At 38.6% G+C, this 19,957-nt stretch overlaps 1 protein-coding gene across 1 annotated transcript in view; it reads left to right on the forward strand.

Moving 5' to 3' along the window:
* The window catches only part of p3h2 (prolyl 3-hydroxylase 2), a 72,875-nt gene that overhangs the window by 37,510 nt on the left and 15,408 nt on the right, over positions 1-19,957 (forward strand). The window contains exons 2-3 of the mRNA XM_017716786.2: positions 15,844-15,996; positions 18,677-18,866. Of these exons, the coding sequence (XP_017572275.1) occupies positions 15,844-15,996; positions 18,677-18,866 (343 nt within the window). The remainder of the gene's footprint in view (positions 1-15,843; positions 15,997-18,676; positions 18,867-19,957) is intronic.

Raw genomic sequence — 19,957 nt, forward strand, 5'->3', positions numbered from 1 at the left:
GGGAGGTTAGATGCAGAGGTGAATCTTTTGAAAGGGGAGTTTGGGGAAAATAAAGTTGCATATTCAGCATGTTTTGATCTTGAATAAGGTGTACAGTAAGGGTGTGCTGATGTCAATACCGTAACATATAAAAACGTATTAAACAGTACACTGATCAGACACTGCATGCAACATGCAAAAGAACATTTTGTAATGTCACTTTTGTTGCTGGCTGGCAGTTCAACAAATCAACAGCATTTCACACACAAAGAGCCAATAGTGTTCTAGTAAATCTATTACAGTAAACATGTTTCATTATATTAATTAAAAATATATGAGTCAACTTCCACTCCATTGACAAAATGGCCAACAGGTTGCCTGCAGAAAGAGGTTAAAAAGCTTGATAGTTGGATGTTTCTAGTCTGAAAGGCTAAATGTATTTGGTAATTGTTCAGTAAAATACATTTTTTATGATTTATTTTAAACATCTGGTTACTCGGTTAACACAATAAGTGGTCGATTTCTCATTTACTATAATAGTACCAGCACTAATTATAAGAGAATGTATGTGCAGAAGTGTAATGTATTTGTAATGGTTATAAAACATCCTTCGTTTTTCCCACTGTCCTTCAAAGTGTTTCTGAATAGACCATTTGCAGGCCATAAATCAGAGGGTTCGGCAAGTCGGTACGAAAATGTTACACATACTGACACTCTGACATTGTTACTCCAGGCATTTATCTTGAGCAGGCCCATAGAGGACTGAGAGGCATTTAGGAGACACAGTTCTTTGTGTAGCTACAAGTAGGCTGAGCTGGTGTCTTTCCAGGACAGTCCAGGCCATACTGTATGCACTGCAGCCGTGCTGGCTGTGGATGTTTCTCGACTGGTTTTGTGTGATTAACACCAGCTGGCTGATGACAGCTCCGCTCATGCATTTGTTTCAGTGTTTGAGCTGGCTTATATACAGTACAGTTCATTTTAGACCATGCAGAACTCTACTTAACCTGAAACATATTCACATTACAATGTTCTTTTTTTCTTTCATTCCAGCTTTTCAGCTGTGTCATTTAAAAAAGCACCCATGTCATATGTTTTTCTTGGATTTTGTTTTTTTTCTTTGAGGTCCACTTGATGGTGGTTGTGTGCGTTTATGTTCCAAAAACAGTCGTAATTCATTTTTGCGGGCCACTTTCCACTAGCTCTTTGTCCCTCAAGTTGTATTGTTCCTTCAAGACTGCTATATGTAAATGACCTCTTTTCCAATTTTCTGCCCTGCTGCCTTCTTAATTTAACTTAATTCTAACTTAATGGTTATAAAACATTTTTCCTTCCTTTTTTTTAAGTAAGAGTTTGTGTAAAAGTTTTAAAACATGCCATTTAACTCCAAAGTCCATACAGTCTATATATGAAATTAAAAGCAGCCTGTTTTGTTTTCCTGTATTCAGCATACAGCAGTTTGGCCATGCCTGTTAACGCTGCTTCAGCATGGAATGCTTTATAAATGAAGCGCAAAACAGGTTAGCCAATCAGAAAAGAGGCTGGTTGACTACTGGGTTAGGCATGAATAGGGGCCAGGATAGAGCCAGATCCTGGACAGTTTCATAGCATTTTGCCTTGTGTCCATTTATGGGACAATTCTGGTGTGCATGTTGTGGACCAACAATGTAGTTGGGCCAGATTTGGGCCATATCTTTTAGTTCTTCTCACTTTACAGTGTGTGGGCCAGATCTGGGCCGAGGACCCAGCCGTATATTGGGCCTGAACAAAGCAACGATGTGAGCCAGACAAATTTTGCTAACTGGATAGTAGTTATTGGATAATAAACCTTCAAATTATCCAAACAAGTTTACTTTTTAGCCAACTTTAAGGGGTTAACTCCACTCTCAGTAATTGTTTACTGTTCTCTGGTCTCTGCTGAGCTTCTAGAGAGCAAACAAGCTTTTTAAGTTCTGCATACCCCCCAGCCTCCTCCCCAGAAAGAAAACAATATCAGATTAAACAAAAACAAACAGAACAAAACAAAATAACAGCCCTAGTAAATCATTATGCATAGTCAGATGGGTTCCACCTCCCTCTGAGTACTTCGGGGTCTTCATTCCTTATTCAAGCCAAGTTATCGAGCTCCACACCGAGAGAGAGGCCTGAAGAGCCACCTTCCAGACTCCATCATGAGATCTGCTTCAGCTCTCCCCCAGAGATGCTGCCTGGCAGCCTGCTGTCAGTACACGGTGGTTCCAGTCGTCCAAAGCCAACAGCCCCCAACACTGCCTCACATTAGGCAACTGCCTTGCCCTGTGTCCTGAAATGGGAGACGCATATCAGCATGTGATCAGCACAGAACTGTGAATTCATTGTGAGTTCCCTGGCCTTGTAACTGCACTTTAAAAGAGCAATGATTTCATTTTTTTTGTTTTTATTTTTCCCATAAATACCACTTAAAATGCTTGCGTTTTAATATACCAAAAATACTTTTATGACCCCTTTTTCAGGCTCTCTTTATGCCTTAGAAGTAAACAGACTGCTTTTGTTATAGTGCATTTAACACGGATAATGATGCACATAATGTCTGTGCCATGTATTGTGCCTTATTCCACAGGTGTGTGACATCACAACAATAGTGGGCTGTTTTTGCAGCTTTGCTTCCATTTATGGAACACGTTTTTACATTTACACCAGGCACATCAGTTTTCCATGATATGGCCTCTGTCATAAATACCACAGCAAGACTGAAAGCCTCTGTCTGTGTAGTCTCTGCCATATTGTATCGAAACATCACTATCCAGGGACGGCACATACTCACCAGAGGCACATTTGTGTTTAAAGTTCACTGCTAGGTTTATTTCTTTTAAAGTGCTGGCTCATGTAGCATTATTGCGCAGCTCAGCATGCTTGGAGAAAAATGTTGACTTCATCAGACTGTCTGATCAAGCAGATATCCCCACTGAGGTGTTACATTATTTATACAGGACTATGCAAAGTCAAGGACCACCCTTTTGTTTATTTAATTCATAGCTAAAAGGACCAGCAAGGACAAGTTATTCATTTTTCAAAAGCAGGAAACTACTTAACAGAAGACAGGACAAAAGCCTCAACAACTAAATGTAATATTGCATGTTTCAGTATTTCATGTGTTTGTCTTTAGTACAGCTTCCGTTCTTTTTAGAAGACTTGCTTTCAGCTTTTAGACGAAATCCAGGATATTTTTCCACAACTACAAAGTTCAGTCATAGAAGTTGGTTTGCATTTTCTGCTTCTTCCAATCTAAATAATCCAAATTTAGATTCATCAGTCCGTAAACGCTTACTCCACATCTCTGATGTCAGTGGTGGACAAAGTACACAAATCATGTACCTGAGTTAAAGTAGAGCTACCCAAGATAAAATGTTACTACAGTAAAAGTAGAAGTTCCTCCTTTTAGACCTCCACTTGAGTAAAGGTACTAAAGTATTTGCCTTCAAATGTACTTAAGTATCGAAAATGAAAGTACTGAAAGATTAATTATGACATTAATGTTCTATTATCATTTTTCTAACAAGACTCGCTTTATCAACTCATTTTAGGGGAAAATCCTCCAGCGTCTCTCTTGGTAAACCAGTCTTTTAATAGAATGTCATTAATTAGTGACGCTGACGTCTATTAAAATAATCATAAACACAAAACACTGAAGGCCAACCTTCAGTGAAGGTTTCCATCAGGTAGAACCGAGTGGCTCTGAAATAACCTTTTGCAAGCAAGCAAAGTTTCAGTTTAAGATTTATTTGCGACTTGGTTACAAGTTTAAGTTTAATAAAAACTTGCTTTAAACTCAACTTTTGTATAAATTCAGAAAAAAGACGTGTCAGTCACGACTGCATAAGTGTACATATTTCTAGATTGTGGTGGGTCAGTATGACCAACATGTCAAAACAAAGTGACCACTGTGCCCTGATTGGTGTTCTTGCTTCGCGATTCTTTCGTTTTGACATGTTACATTTTTATACACACATAAACCAAAAGGAACGACAGATTTCTCAAAATGTAGTGGAGTATAAAGTAAAAGATATTTGACTTTGAAACGTAGTGGAGTGAAAGTAAAAAGTCGCCAAAATGGAAGTACTTTAGTAAAGTACAGATACATGAAAAAAGTTACTGTTCACCACTGTCTGATGTTTTGGTGTTTATTGCAGTTTTTCTCTGTAACAGCTTCTTGTCAGCAGCTTACGCATTCAGACTCATAGTGTTGTCCTTTCACAGTAGTAGGATGGACAGAAACACTTGTGGTGCTGGACTTTAATTTCCTCCTGTCTCTCAGAGATGAAAGCTTTAAGTATATAACACTGATAGTGACAGTTTTGAGGGTCTACCTGGTCTTGCACGGTTGGTTAGAATCTTATTTTCTCTATATCTCTTCTTATATATCATTCTTTGAGCTCTGGTTTATGAACCTCCTGTTCCTTTACTTTCCTTTAACTTTACCCTTCCTCATACAAATGGATTATCTTGTATCTAAATTGTGCCTAATATGTAACTTGTACTTAAAGGCCATTTTGCCTGGAAATAAATAAATGAATTTTCATTTTCACACAATGAGATCATCACCATTTCATCCCCAACCAAAGTTCTCAGTGATAGACGATCGTTCTTTCCTTCAGTTCCTCAATATGATATCACTTTGTGTCTCACAGATGAATCTGTCGAGTTTTCCATTCAAGTTCCATTCCATTTCCACTGATTCAGCTGAATGATACAAAGGAACACATGTTGATTTCATCAGCTTTGCGCACCTAGCCTTGACATCCTTCTTCCTCTTCAGGCTTCCAACAAAGAGATCCTGAATATGAACCAGATCATACTGACCCTAGAGTTCTGACAGCAACTGAATTTGGGCCTGAACTCAACTGCACAAAAATATGAATCACTCAAAGCCCTTTGCCTTTTGTCCTGAACCTGTCTCTGAAGAGAAATGGAAAAAGAACTCTTTGGTTGTTTATGTTGTCAGAGAAGAAAAAGCTGTTTCGACACCTGATGTGGTGTTAGTATTTTAAGAGAACGTGCAGAGAAGCTGTGAGCCTCATCAGAACTAATGAAGGTGCGGTGTGTTTTTGCACGTATGTAACTTTCTTTGCCCAAAAGAAAATAGATTGACTTTTTCGAGCGGGGAAATGATAAGAATGCCAAGTAACTCTTGTTTTATCTGTTAGCTTTATTTATGATGCTTTTCCAGTCCTGTGCATCCCCTGGTAAGGGTTAGAGGGGGATGACTATGGCAGCTGCTATAGATCTTTGAAAGCTCACAGATAAGACTCTTAAAGGAAGATGGATTGTTCCTGACTATGCAAGGTTAGTCTGAGAATGAGTGTCTCTGGTTTGAAACCAAGGTGCTGTTTTAGGCAATGGGCAATGTTGCGTAATCACAAAATGTCCTTGAGTGTCCCATGTTTTTGTTCCAGCTAACCTTACAGAGTTTTCCAGTCCTACAGATGGATTTCAGCACAAACAAATGCGTTTCACAGATCTTGTGGGAGGAGAGCTGAAGGAAACACGCTTTGGCTGGTTTTGTGAGAGGATGAATGGTAGCATTGTCTACACAGAGATACCATTGACCCCTTTGTGTCTGCTATAAGGGTATGCTGTGTGTGAACAAAGTGCTTTAGATTTGACACTCCCAACACCGCTGTGAAGCCAGCCGCTCCCACCCTTATATCGTATGGGTAAAGTGGTGGAACTGATCCCGCCTGCCTGCACAAGGGCTGCTTAGAGACGCCTATGAGGCTGCCTACTCATGTAAGCCTTCTTAAAGTGCTTTATGACCAGGGTCCAGTAGGAGAAATCCTTCCAAGCATAACCCAAATTTAACTTAAGTAAACCACCCTTGATTTCATCAGACATTTGGCCTTTGAACACAGCTCCCAAGAGGAAAGCAAAAATGTTGCAGGTTTGGTTTGATTTGTTCCCAGCTGCCCTGTGGGGTGCTGGTCATTAAGGAGTATTAGGGTAAACTAGTCCAAGGGACATTGACCTCTGAGGCCCAGGGCTCTTGAAGAATGCGAGATGGGACTTGAAGACGGCAGAACATTTTCTATGTATAGTCTTTAGTACTCTGAGAGCTAGACCATCAAAGGAGAAGAGCAAAATGAGCAGAAAAACAGGACCATCGGACACATTTACACTGTCAATATCTAACTGAGAACTTTTCAGTCCCTTAGAAAAGGCCCTTTGTGCATGTCCTGTTTAAAACCAAGGAAGATCCATGTTTAGAAATATCACCGAAGCACACACAGAGCATGTTTTCAGAAGCTCCCAGGAGATTGAGAATAGGTGTTTTTTAGGTGAGTGAACTTGACTAACCTGAGGAAGATATTTTAGGAGTGTTTCCACAAACACAACTTTGTCTTTGGTTCGATGACATGATGTTCTGTTTTACATATTTCTGCCTCATTTATGTGAATACATTTTCAGTGCATCCAAACAAAATTCATTTAATTCCTCTCAGAGTCTAAAAATGTCAGATGGTGCGACCCTCCAACCGTATATGGGTTATTCTCCATTTGGGAAACCTGAAAGGTTCCAGGGCTTAAAATATTAGGCAGAATAATATTTTCCCCTGATGATTTTTTTCTTTTTTTTATCCTGTTTCATAGTTGCTCTCCATCTGTTAAACAGCTTGTCACAAAACAAATTTTCAACATTTGAGAGACCATTTTAATATAAAGATATTTTTAAGAGGTCTAACTTGGGAATTTGTAAAAAAATACATGTGTATATTTTTATATCATTACGTACTTTTTATATCATTTATGTTATACTACATTTTTATAATACATATTTAATTTAAGAAATGCATTTGTCACAGAGATTTTGGTTACTGGTGTTATGTTATTTCATTAATTTAACAGTAATTTTGTTTATCAGGCAGCACATAACTTCTATGTGTCGCTGGTGTTATGTGATTTAATGGCTGGGTAATTCAAATTTTGTCAAAATAATTTTATTATGATTTTAAATATTGGCACAAGGTCACCTGGCCATCAATGAGTCAGCCAATTTACAAAATCCTCAGTTTTATACAAAATGTCGCTGGAGTCACAGTCGCTGGTGTTAACCGTATTCAACACCATTAACTGTAAAATATGTTTGGAATGTAGCTCTCCTTTTTGTATGTATAATAATAGGAGGTGTTAATGGACATATTAAGATGTTTTTAGTTGTAGGATGAAAGAAATAAATATATATATATTTTTTTTTTTTATGTATCTCACTCCAAATGGAGAATGACCTATATGCAGATTACCTAAACTATATAAAAAAATGATATGAAGTTAGAAGTAACATAGTTTAGAATGATTTGAGATTTAAAACCTTCAAAATCACAGCATGTTGAAAATTGGGCATCCTTTAAAATAATTAACTGATTTATAACATCTGGCAGTAAATTCAGATTCTTTTAGATTTTGTGCGGCACAACAGACAGCAAAGAAAGAGTGAGCAGTGTATCGCTCCATTAAGAGCACTACCAGTGATAAACACCACTCTTCATGGTGCAATGCCAAGGTCACTAATTCTTTCATGAATATTGAAAAATGTGTCATTTTTGAATGATGGTTTAAAAACTGATTTTTATTGACATCTGGTGCACCACCTGACAACTAACCTTTTCTGGGTTAGTTGTTAAAAATTGTACTGTTATAAAATCTATAAACACTGAATACATTCTTACAGATACAAAAAAAACATCCTTTTAAATGAGATATTTTGTAATTATTATTTGACAGCTTTATATATCATTGCCTTTTTGCTGACTGCATTGCCTAGAGAGATATTTATTTGAGTGATTCATGCTCAGAATCCAAGTAGGACTTTTTGCCCAATTACTTTCATATGTCTAACAGTGCAGTTGCATAGTTTGAGTCGTAGATCATTTATGGGCAGCATTGATGCCAATTTATCTCCATTTTGTCTAAGCCCTGTGGCCGTGTACACTGAAGTTAACTAAAGTCAACACGCTTAATTCAAACAAGAACCAACCATAAGAGCTCCATCAAGAAGCCGACCACACGTAGGCTACAGAGCCTTCCATTCAGGAGTGGCTTCAAGTCCAGTGGTGTACAGTAGGAGGATTATTCCATGCCTCTTTTAGCTCTGAGCTTTTTCCAGCCGTCTCATGTCTCCACGTGCTGACCCTAATGAAAGAGGCTGTGTGTGCCATTAGCCTTAAAGGCATTCCTCAGACATTACCTTACTGGATCAGTGTGTCTGGAGTGGTAAACGGTGGGGAAAGGCAGAAAGGAGCTAGTGTGTCTGAGTGCCGATGAGGAGGGAGGTGCAGGGAAGCCACAAGCAGACGCATGACATCATAAGTAAGCTTCCCACAAACTGCCGGTGTCTTCTGAAGCGTGCGTGGGCCGTGTCACACGTGCTTTGCAGCACTTTGCCTTCCTTGTTTGAACAAGCTGTGGATTAGTGGTGGTGAAAATGAACAAGTAATGTTGTGCTTCCTTTCTCACGTAGGAGAGTAACATGAAAGTAAACACGAAAGTTTGTTTTATACATTGCCAAAGACAAAAATTGAGAACGGAGTGAATCAGTACACTGTACGTTTGCCAAATTTCTTGTTTGTTTTTAAAGAGTAAGATGCTGGCCTTAAATAAATCAACTAACGCATAAATAAATTGAAAGACTGAATGAACTTTAAAAATAGGCCTTTAGAACTTAACAGTGTGAGTCGACTAGCAGCGGTTAAAATGTGCATGGCAAATTTTGTAACGCCACTATTTTGTGGAAAGGCAGTTAGAATTCTTCCTAAGGTATTAGTTTCACCCATTTCCCACAAACAAGCCAGTAAACAACACACAATGCCCAATCCCCTTTCCCCCCTATGCCCCTACCACTTAGCCTTTAGCCCTCTGTTTTGCGCGTTCACGTCTAGGGGTAGGGTGTCCCAATTTTTGTTGAGATAGAGGGGTAGGGTGAAGTGTTTTCAGAGGCACACTCCAAAAGGAGTGTTAGGAGGAAAAAAAGAAAAACGTAAAAAGAAAAATGTAACTAACTTTTCCCTTCTCTGCTACCACTGAAGACACACTGGGTCACCTACAGAGCAGCGCTAGTAGACTGTTAATGAAGTAATGTTTTTTTTTTTTTTTTTGAGGGTCCCATTTCGTAGGGCAAGATTTCAAACACTACCCCTTGTAAATCAGTTCCTAGGGGTTAGGGTGACACTCGAAAACAAGGGCTAGGGGTAAAAAGAAGAAATGGGATTGGGCCAAAGAGTGTAAAGCACACTGACGATAGCCCTCTACCGCTCTGGGGTTGGGGAGTGGGTGAACATGACCCTGAAAGAAACAATGGATGATAAGAATGATTTGTAAACAAGCTGGAGTAAAATATGTGATATGTTAGCATTATAAAGTTTTTTTATTTTATGGCTGGTTAAAAAAATATTTAGGCTATAACCCCAAAGCCCAGGCTAGGCGACATTCTCTATAGCGAACAAACTAAACATTGCATTTTCTGCAAATTTGACTGCACAATTTCTGTTTATCTGCTGAGTTGTTGAGTTTATAGGAAAAATACAACACAAAATATAAAATGTGTCATATCGTTTTCACAGATCACATTTTATGTTTTGTTTTGTTTCCCCAATATGTTCAATTCAGCAAATAAAGAGTAATTGTGCATTAAAATGTACAGTGTGTTCTCTGTAGAGGATGTGTACTTAAGTAATTTGGCCGGAGCCTTTAAACATTATAGCTGTAATGAATAGTGTGGCTGGTCCAATTCGCAATTACACAGAACACTTTGTACATTCAGCAGGACAGTGACACAGTCAGCTACCCCTCATTAGCCTGACTGTATCTCCAATCTTACTGCCATTCTGTTTACGTTCTTTACTGGGCGTCAGCTGAGAAAAACTTGGAAAGGAGTCTTTAACTTGGCCGCAGTTAAACCCCACATCAAGGTGGACTTTTTCCTTTTTACGGCCTGAAGGTTAATAGTTTGTGTATTCTGGCAGTGGGCAGCTGCGGCTGGACAGACTGAGTAATCAGCAGGACTACAGGTGCTTTTACTGTTCACTGGAGCCTAATTTTTGCTTGAAAGGGCTTTTCTGACTTCGGTAGTGTGGTGATGGTTATCAGAAGTAAAAATTCTGTAATAGTGATCTCTTAGATGTCTTTATATCAAATTGTTTTGCACGCTGTGAAAGAAACTTGTTAAGATTAGGTATGTGTTTATTAAAGTTGGCTTGAAAAGGCCAACCTATTGCTCTTAATTATCATCTGCTTCTTATTATTATTCAAAGCTTTTTTACCATTGTCATGGATTGGGTTCACAAAAGTAATGGAATGTTAGGACTGTTCATGTTTACCTGCCACAAATGATGACAAAAAGGACATCGCCCACACTGCCCCCTCAAAGAAAGACGCATACCATACATCTTAGCGTATAGAATCACTTGTGTTAGCAGTCACCTGGAATAGCATAGAAACAGCCTAGCGACACCTTAGCAACCACGTGGGATACTAGAACAACAACCCAGCAAAACACCTTAGCAACCACGTGGAATACCATGGAACTAGCCTTGCAACTTATTAACAACGGCCCAGCAACACCTTAGCAACCCCTTGGGATATCATGGCATCAGCCTAGCTGTTTTTTGTTAGCAGACATTTTTGTGCTACATTTTCTGTAATGTTTGCCCTGGTGTAACTTTCATGTACTGCTCTAATTTGAGGGATGTGAGACAGCAGTTGGCAGCCCTCAATGGGATAAGGCACTGACGTCCATGCATCTCAAAGTTATTCTTTCTGCTCAGATTTTTCAACTTTAAGCTTCTCTTCTCTATAAAGTTGTGGTAAAGCTGCGACAAAATGTAGTTACACACCTGGATTCCAATGTCTTGAGCATGTAACAATGGCTTTCACTTTCCACAGCATTGTGTGGACGCAGGTCTTTGCACATGAATTAGTTGAGAATTGTGTTATCGGAAGTGGAAGGTAGCTCAGTCAAGCTAAGTGTGTCCAGTGCTTTTGTTTTTCAGGGGAGCGGATTTAACGTTGGCGTTGGTGTCGTCATCGTCATCAAACCAAAAATCAGCTTCTTTTTCCCAAGCTTCTTGGTCCGATTTTCCCATTCCACCATAAATAATGCAGTGGTTATTTTCTTTTGTCAGAATGAAACAGCTGTACCATGTGAGGTGGAACAGGAACATTCAAATAAGAAGCTGAGACTTCAAACAAGAAACTCTTACCCCAGTGAAACAAGACGTTATTGGTTACCACTTAAAAGTTTGTAGAAGTGTTATTTTCTGGTACGTGAGGTGCCAGAATGTAAGTGCTGCACCATTTAAGGTGAAACAGGAAAATTGACAAGAAGGGAATAGGAATAGGAAGCCAACTTCAGCCTCATTTCCCATCATTGAATGCTATATCTGGATGATGGCAGGTGATATCAGCCCTTAGGTTTGTAGTTTTCCCTGAGTTAGTATCTGATTTTCATATGACACTCTTTGGAAATCACATATATCATATCCATGTCCTTTGTTCCTCTGGTAGCTGTCAGCTCTGTTGACCTCACCAGAAAAAACGTAGTTCCATCTTGTGCACTGGAAAAGCATTTGACTCTATAATAAAATATGCATACATGGCACCCGTGGATCAATACAGCATTACCATGCAAAATATCGCAATAATATGCTGAATTGATTTTGTCCCCCAACCCTAGGAGCTGTGGCTGAAATAAAAACCATTTCTGTTGCAATTTGAATGAAAAAATGCAACTTTAATAACAATGTTTCTGAGAAATTGTGCCTTGACGGATTACATTTGGCTTAAGTGGAACTTATTTATATTCAGCATGACTGACAAAACAGATGTATGTAGTAAACGGACCAGCATTTGAGTGCATGAAGTAAACAAAATCAGCCCAGCCTGCTGTTTTCAGCCCAGTGGCAGTGGTGTGTGCACGTGTGACAGACAGAAGGGCATGCAGGAATGTAGTCAATGCCAGCTCAATTTTAGCCTTTCAGAGGAAGCCAAGCATACCCCCAGAGCCTTTCATACTCCACTCTTTCCCCTGCAGATGAAAGAGCCAAACCTTGGCTGTGCTGCAAAAGAGGAGTGGGGAAAAAGGAAAGAGCAGAATGATTTTGGGTCAGCCCACCCTCTGTGTCATGGTCAGGAGGGTTGGTATGACTTTGTGCTGACATCTTGTTTTTTTTTAGCAAAAATGTCATACTTTTGTGGCAAAAATGTCATATAAGGCATTTTATGATACACATATACACGCGCACACCTCCTTGGTTACAGGGGGTGCTGGATCTGGATCCTATCCCAGTAGTCAATCGGCAGGAGGCAGGAAACACCCTGGACACCCATCACAAGGCAGACACACCATAGACATATACATTCACACACACATTCACACCTAGGGGCAATATAGCATGTCCAGTTGGCCTGACTGCATGCCTGGGAGGTAACCAGCGCACCCAGAGGAAACACACACAGACAGGGGGAGAACATGCAGACTCCACACAGGAAGGACCCTGGAAGCCTGGCAGAGGAATTGAACCCAGGCCCTTCTTGCTGTGAGATGACAGCACTACAAGATAAATGTAGAATAGAGCCCTTGTTTTTGCCTCAGCGCCTCATTGCTGATGCCAATCTGTAGAATGGAGATGGGGAAATCAGGCCCTTGTTGAAACTTGAAAAGGATTTAATCTGATAAGATTTTTGACTAATATCATTATGTGGGCTTGTTTCCATCCAACACTACCTCACTATAAACAGCCTGCAGTTACATAAACAGAAAATATGTCATTCATCTTTAAAAGTTTAATCGCTCTGAGACGCTGTAAAGCTAGAAATGCATTGTCTCATAACATATGACAAGATTTTCTACTAGGCTGTATGGTATAATGCAGTGTGGTTATTTATGAAATATTTTATTGTCGTTTCAAGTGCCAAGCGAACCGAACCATACCCGAGTACCTCTGCTGAGTTTAGGTTCCTTTCTTGTTAGGGTACCAAGCGTGCCAAGCCGAAACGTGTGTGTTGAGCTAGTAATAGTGCCAAATACTGATCAAATACAGTTGCCAGTTTTCTCTTGTTGCTGTTACTTAAATGTTAGTAACTGAGTGAAACTGAGTGAGTTGTGTTGTTTCATTGAAATACATTATTGTCAGGCTTACCTGAGAAGTGTTTGTTTGGTCTATGCAACCTTGTTTAGTAAAACATCTTGTCCAGCATACCTTCCCTCATGTGTGCCTCGTCCTACACCCTTGAGATTAAAAGTAATATTATAAGAAATTCAGAAATCTTCCGGAATAATCAGTAATAGTTTTGCCTTCTCAAAGGTCAGAAAGATGTGGACGTGCTGCACTTCACAGCATTTACCCTCACAGCTTGGTAGCATCACGTCTTAAAGGGGGAATAGCTAGCATCTAGAATTGACAGTGACTAGGTTAGAGAGAAAATTGGGTCAGCTCATTACAGAGGGAGGGTCTTAACTGTCCACTAAACTTGAAGCTTAAACTTTTTTTTTTCTGCAGTGGGCTAAAGGAATGCAGACCCAGTAAGTGTGTAGACTTACTGTTTGATTATCCCTCTCTGTATTCTAAAGCGTACACTGGTGTGTGTTGGTCAAGGGCCTTTAGTGGGGCGGGTTGACAAACATGGTGTGGCAAAATAGTTTTATTACTAAAAGATGAAAAAAGTTAAGAACCCCTGGTGTAGATGTGTTTTGGGAGGACAGTATCTGTATCCCCTTGAAATGGTATCTGTTCCTTTCTAAAACATCTCAGAGTTCAGTTTAGACTGGAATGTTTTCTTGTTGGTATTTTTTCCGCAGTAATTCATTTGGCAGCCATTTTAATAAATGTAGCTCATTTGGATCAGTAGAATCAAAGGGGAGTTAAATTAGTATGTTATTATAAGAAGAACGTTTACGGAAAATGTGGAGGATGCCAAGCTCCGGAGCAGATCTGAGGTCTGCGCTTCATCAAGACTGGAAAATATCAGCTAACGACCCCTCGGTTTACACCATGAACTTGTTTTGACATTTTTCTCCAGTGCAAGCCAGTTCAAATGAACTCCTTAGAATGGGGGAACTTTCTATACACTGGAGGCTGTGGGTGAACTGAGTTTGTGCTCATTTAATCCATCAAATATGAGAAAAGTGAACATTGATTATTGTAGTGCAGAAACCTCTTCTTTTCTTTTGTTTTTATAAAGTCAGAACCGTCAATGTACTTAGAGCAAGAGCACTTTCACTTATATACAAAACTTTCAATAAAGCATACAGTGGCATGCAGATCAGTGTTATTTTGTTATCTGTCAAAAACAATAGCACAAATATAATTTTGTTATGCCAGCACAGACCTACTACTGTCAAAATATTGGCAACCGTTTCTTTTTTACCTTTTTTAAGCCCATAAATTCAAAGGACCCATTTGGACTTCCTTTTCTCACTCTCATAACTACATACCCAACTAGTTGCATAGTAGTTATCTGAGTTACTGAACAGCAAGCCTTAAGAACTGATTAGTGAGTGCAGGGCTGGGCAGCATGTCATTTGTATTGGTGTACATTGACTTACAACATATTGTGTTTATCAGTATTTATCAGACATACTGTGATATTTTGCTGTAGTTATACACACACACACACACATTTTATTTATTTATTTTTTTTACCTTTAATTGCATTTTATTTCCGTTTTGTGAAAAGTTTTCAAAAATCAGCCTTTTCAAGTTGACTCCTCTGAGTTTAGTGATTTTATTTTCCTAACTCAATTTTTAGCTGTGAATAATACAGTTTAAGTTGAAGTGTGCTACCTATGTATGAGCTGATCGGAACTGTTTTCCTCCATCTTTTTGGAAGGTAACAGTGCTGTGTAATTGTCTGCAGCTTAGAACTGTTTTTAAAACAAAGCTAAATTGTGTAAAATGTGCAGCTCCAGTATTTCAGTATTTCCGCTGCGCTGAAAGTAGCTGCCCTTCATTTAAACGTGGTCATGTGAAATGTGAGTGCAGCTAGAGACTGTTTTCTGCCACTTGCAGCGATCACCAAAACCATGTACTGAAAACACTCCTGTAATGTTTCTTACACTCGAATAGCGATCAGTCAAAAATGAACCATTTCTGGTTTAAAACTGACACTACCAGAAACATCAGTGCGTTCAAAGGTGAGAGAAACCAGTGCTGTGGCATGTTAGAGAAGTTTGAAATTGAAGTATACTCAACATTCTATATGATAACTATTTCACATATGAAGTCCAACAGCTAGGCTTAACCCAATAAGCTATCAGTTCAAAGTGAAGGCCATTGAAAACAACATATATAATCTAAAATGTCAAATTGTGCTCACACTACAATGAATTGATTGCTGTAGTTATATAATCTTATTTGTCTCAAAGCACATTTTTCAATCAGTAGGTTTGAATAAAGTACATAGTTAATACATGCCATATATAGTGTGTGTGTTATGTTGTGAAAATGATATTATTAAGTATTAGTGCGGTAAGTGTTGCTCCAGCTGCAGGTCAGGGGTCAATGTCCACTGGGTTTTTGTCCTGTCAGCTGCCTCGTCCTTCTGGAGGATGAGTTACTAATCTAACAGCTTCATCAAGCTCTTTCTCTCTCACTGTCTGTTTAGAGCTGGATCGTTGTGTTTCATTGTATAGATCAAGCGGATAGTTATGAAGTTTTCCTTACACACGCTGGCATTCTTTTCCGGAATCAGCTGCGTTTGGGAAAAGTTTCTTGGTTTGTGAAAGACAGAGTGTTATCAACAAAGCATGAATCTATTGCTGTCCAGTACCAGTGGTCAGCCTTACTAACACCACCCCCCCAACCCCCCCGCCCCCTCTCTCTCTCTCTTTCTCATGCAGCTGAATCAGTTGGACAAAGCAGCTGCGGCTGCTCACACATATTTCCAGGCGAACCCTGAGCATGTGGAGATGGGCCAGAACTTGGAGCAGTATAAGACCCTGGAGGGTGTGGAGGAGAAACACTTCATTGACCGAGAGGCCCGTCCACACCAGGTACCTGAATACTGACCCACAGTGCTGCCCATGAAATGCAGCTACAATTAAAAGATTAATAATCCATCAGTGTTCTGTATCGTTATTGTTGTTGTTTTTCTACACTGTTTAAATGTATTGACGTGTTATTGACGTAGTTCTTTATGTATTTGCATTAACATTCGAATAACATTCTGTTTTCTGTGTTAACCCATCGCAAGATTATGCAACAATAACATGTGATCAGATTGAAATCATAATAAATATCTCATCTCCTGCTTAGCAACACAAATGCAGACATGATTGAAATGTCAGAATCAGCTAATTTTCACCCCATTTTTGTGCTTAAGCCATGTTAAAAATGAATATAATATAAAAACATGCTTTTGTGAATTTCCACAGGGTATCTAGAGATTCTAAAAGACGTAAAATAAACTTTGAAAATATAAGGTAATAAAATGTCTAAACATCTCTTGGTTTGTACTATTAGTAAATAACAATGTGTCTGCAGTTTTTTTTAAAGGAAACTTAAAACATGTACTGCAGCTCTGCTGTTTATGCCGTGTTTAAACAAGTCATGTTTCATCTAAACATGGGCACATAAAATGTGAACGAACGGCTAGAGACTGTTTCCTGCCGCTGGCCACAAACGATATGCCTCTAAAACCATATACTAAATACACTCCTGCAATGTTTTTCACCTGCAACTGGTTAAAAATTAAAATACAGCTGAAACCTTTTAAGCTCTTCTTTAAAGCTGTTAGCAAAGGTGTTAACACGATCAACGCTGAGAGAAATGAGCAGTTACTGCACATGTTAGAGCAATAAGGCATATTCAGGACCTCATAAAGTGGTTACTTCACAATAAAATAAAAACTACCAGTTCATAGTATTTCATTGCATTTTAAAGTAACAGTGGCCTAATTATCAAGTCATCAGGTAAGCTAATTAAATATGATGATTAAACAATGTGCTTTCTGCCCAATGAGCACTGGGACAGGCTTCAGCGGTTTAGATGACAAGTCAGTGATAAGACAAGGTTAAACTAAAAAACAGTCCTTTAGAAAAAAATAGGCTAAAAACAAATATAAGATTTTACTGTAGTGTTAATAGGCACTGTAGCATAATCTTACCTAAATTGTGCTTCGATGTTATCTATGATGACCTAAATAGAGAATCTGACTTGGTCAGCATTAGTGTTTACGCCTCACAGAACGGGTATTTTTGGAGGTGAGATTGAATGTTGCAATGACAAGCCTTTCCTCGGAAGCAAGGGTGGGACATCCTGGCATCAGACACAACAATTGCAGCATTTTATCTGAGGGCTACTGAAGATGGGCACTCCCAAAACATGCACAATCACGCCAGCTGTGTACCTTTTACTCTGTCATATTTAGTCTGCACTGCCATGCCAAGTGTTCTGTTACTGCATAGAAGAAACAGGTCGAGAACTCATTAATATGCATTGTTGGTTTCTTACTGCACTTCTGTATTGACTAGCTGGCGTTTTAAAATCAAATGAATGCTACCATTCATTTTGCTACCTTTTTTTAAGGAAATGCAAAATTCCGAAGCATCAGGTATCAATTTTACAAACCTGTAATGTTTAATAGTTCTTCATTTTATCTAGACACATTTTATTATTTATTTATCCGTAAGTTGTCTGTATAGATCCTAAAGGAGGGTTCACACTGTCCATGTGCTTAGTTTTTTGCAGACCATAGCACCTTTTTTCTGTAGTTTCCAAGACGCATATTGTGTACTGTTTTTACCTGCAGGACATCATGCATTTTCTGCACCCTGCTTGACTGTCTTTAGTGCAGAGCATTAAAGTTGCACTGAGTGGAAAAAAGTTCTAAGCAGTCAAATTGACCAAAATAAAAGATGTTAAGCCATAAATCGTGTCACGATATGCTTTTCTAAATACTTAAATAACGTTACCAATTGCATGTTTTGTTACAGAGAGCAGAATTAGGCTTGTTTAACTAGATTTAGTGCAGTGCTATGAAAAAATGTATTGTTTTTAAAAGAGAAATTCTAAGAAAAATTGTTTTTAAAAGTATTTTATGAAATGTGGCATTACTGGTGTTTTTTGTACATTCCAAGTTCTTAAACTTCTGAAAAACTACATTACGAAGCAGATCATCAGACCCTCTTTATATTAAGTGTCTAATGACTGTGTAGTAACACCTTAATAATACATGCAACAACAATGTAACTACTAGCGATGTATTCACTGTTACAGAAGCTAACACAGCGTATGTAAATCCACGACATGTAATTACATGTGTAATTACATAGCACTAAATTTAAAAGTATTTTCTACTAATGTAATCCATTTTAACAGTAGTTACATATTTTGTTGTGTATTATTAATGTGTAACTACATAGTTGTTAGATACATTTTGTATAAAATGGGCCAAAATTCATCATAATGTGTCATAATGTTAGGTTTTCGCCAAATCTCCCTCACCAAAGAAAAAGCAACAGTAGCGTTAATAAATCACATTAGATTAAAAGGCCAAAAGGCCTGATGCTAACAGATAGGAGACTCCTGGTGTAGTTTCAGTAGAGATTAACATATTCTGTATGCAATATAGCCAGATCCTGTGCTCTCTTTCTAAGAAATGCTGTTGCCAGTGTTTGGCTGCGAAGTTGCTAAGCTGTTCCACGACACTGACAGTAATTATTCCCTGTGCAGAGAGCGTTCTCAGCCGGAGTGAAGCTGTATGATAAAGGGGATTACGAGGGGTCTGTATCCCTGTTCGAGGAAGCGCTGACTGAATATTACAAAGCAGATGTGGAGTGCCGAGCCCTGTGTGAGGGACCCCAGCAGTTCCAGGAGCAAAACCATGTGCTGTATCGCTACAGCCTCTACGAGCTCATTTCAGGTACCAGCACTTAAGTTCTAATACATACCACATGGAGCTTCTTATAAGGACAGTGAACATGTTATTTTATGTGCAATGAAAACGTGTACAGATTTAAAACTAGACACTAAGAAATATTTTTAGTGTATTGTGTGTATTATATGATGTATAACGATTTTAAGCAGCACTAGCATCATATTAGAATACATTTTACATGTGCAATAATGAGTGTTTAAGAAAGGCCTGCCATGATTATGATCATGAACTGATATACAGGGTCCTAATACTTTTCTCTAAACAATATATAACAATGTCATTGTTATATATTCAGAAACCATCCTTGTTTTATTTAATTTCCAGTCAAAGCAGCCATTAAGTGCAAGTTATTGATTCGCATCAGGGAAAAAGCAGAAAAAATACATTTAGCATAAAATTCCAAAAAAAATTTTGCATTCATAGCTTCCATTCTTTTAAGCAGACTCGCTTTCTGGTTTTTTTTTTTTTTAAGGAATCTGCAGGGATATTTTCTCCAAAGTTCAGTCTTAGATGTTGGTTGCATTTTCTGTTTCTCGTAATCCAAGTTATCCCAAAACAGTCAGTACTATTGAAGTCTGGATCCTGGGATGGCCAGCCTATTATTATTATATATGAAAACAGCAGCAGCTTCTTTTTTGATTAGCAAGTTTTCTTTTTGTCTGCAGTTCTAAGCAAAAATTGGCACCCTTGTTCAGATTGCATGTTTTGTTGATTTCTTAATTGAAAATAAGTTACACATCCTCTAAAGAGAGCACACTTCTGTACATTTGAATGCACAATTAGTGTTTCTTTTCCGAATGTCACAAATTGAGAAAGCAAAATAATAAAAATATGCCTCTGCAAAAGTTATGGCACCCTCCCAAAACATGTTAAACAGAAATTGTGTACTAAAATGTGCAGAACTGCCATATTTAAATGTGTTTCTTGTAGGATGTGTTAACTAAATATATATTAACAGAATGTATCGTTTGACCAGGGCTGTTCAAACCTTTGCAGGCAACTTTATGCCCTTTTCTCTGTGAGGGCTTCTTGACTGCTACACGTCCTTTTAGATCTATAGCGTTGAGTTGTCTTCT

The sequence above is a fragment of the Pygocentrus nattereri genome, chromosome 15 (assembly GCF_015220715.1).
Source record: "Pygocentrus nattereri isolate fPygNat1 chromosome 15, fPygNat1.pri, whole genome shotgun sequence".
NCBI lineage: Eukaryota > Metazoa > Chordata > Actinopteri > Characiformes > Serrasalmidae > Pygocentrus > Pygocentrus nattereri.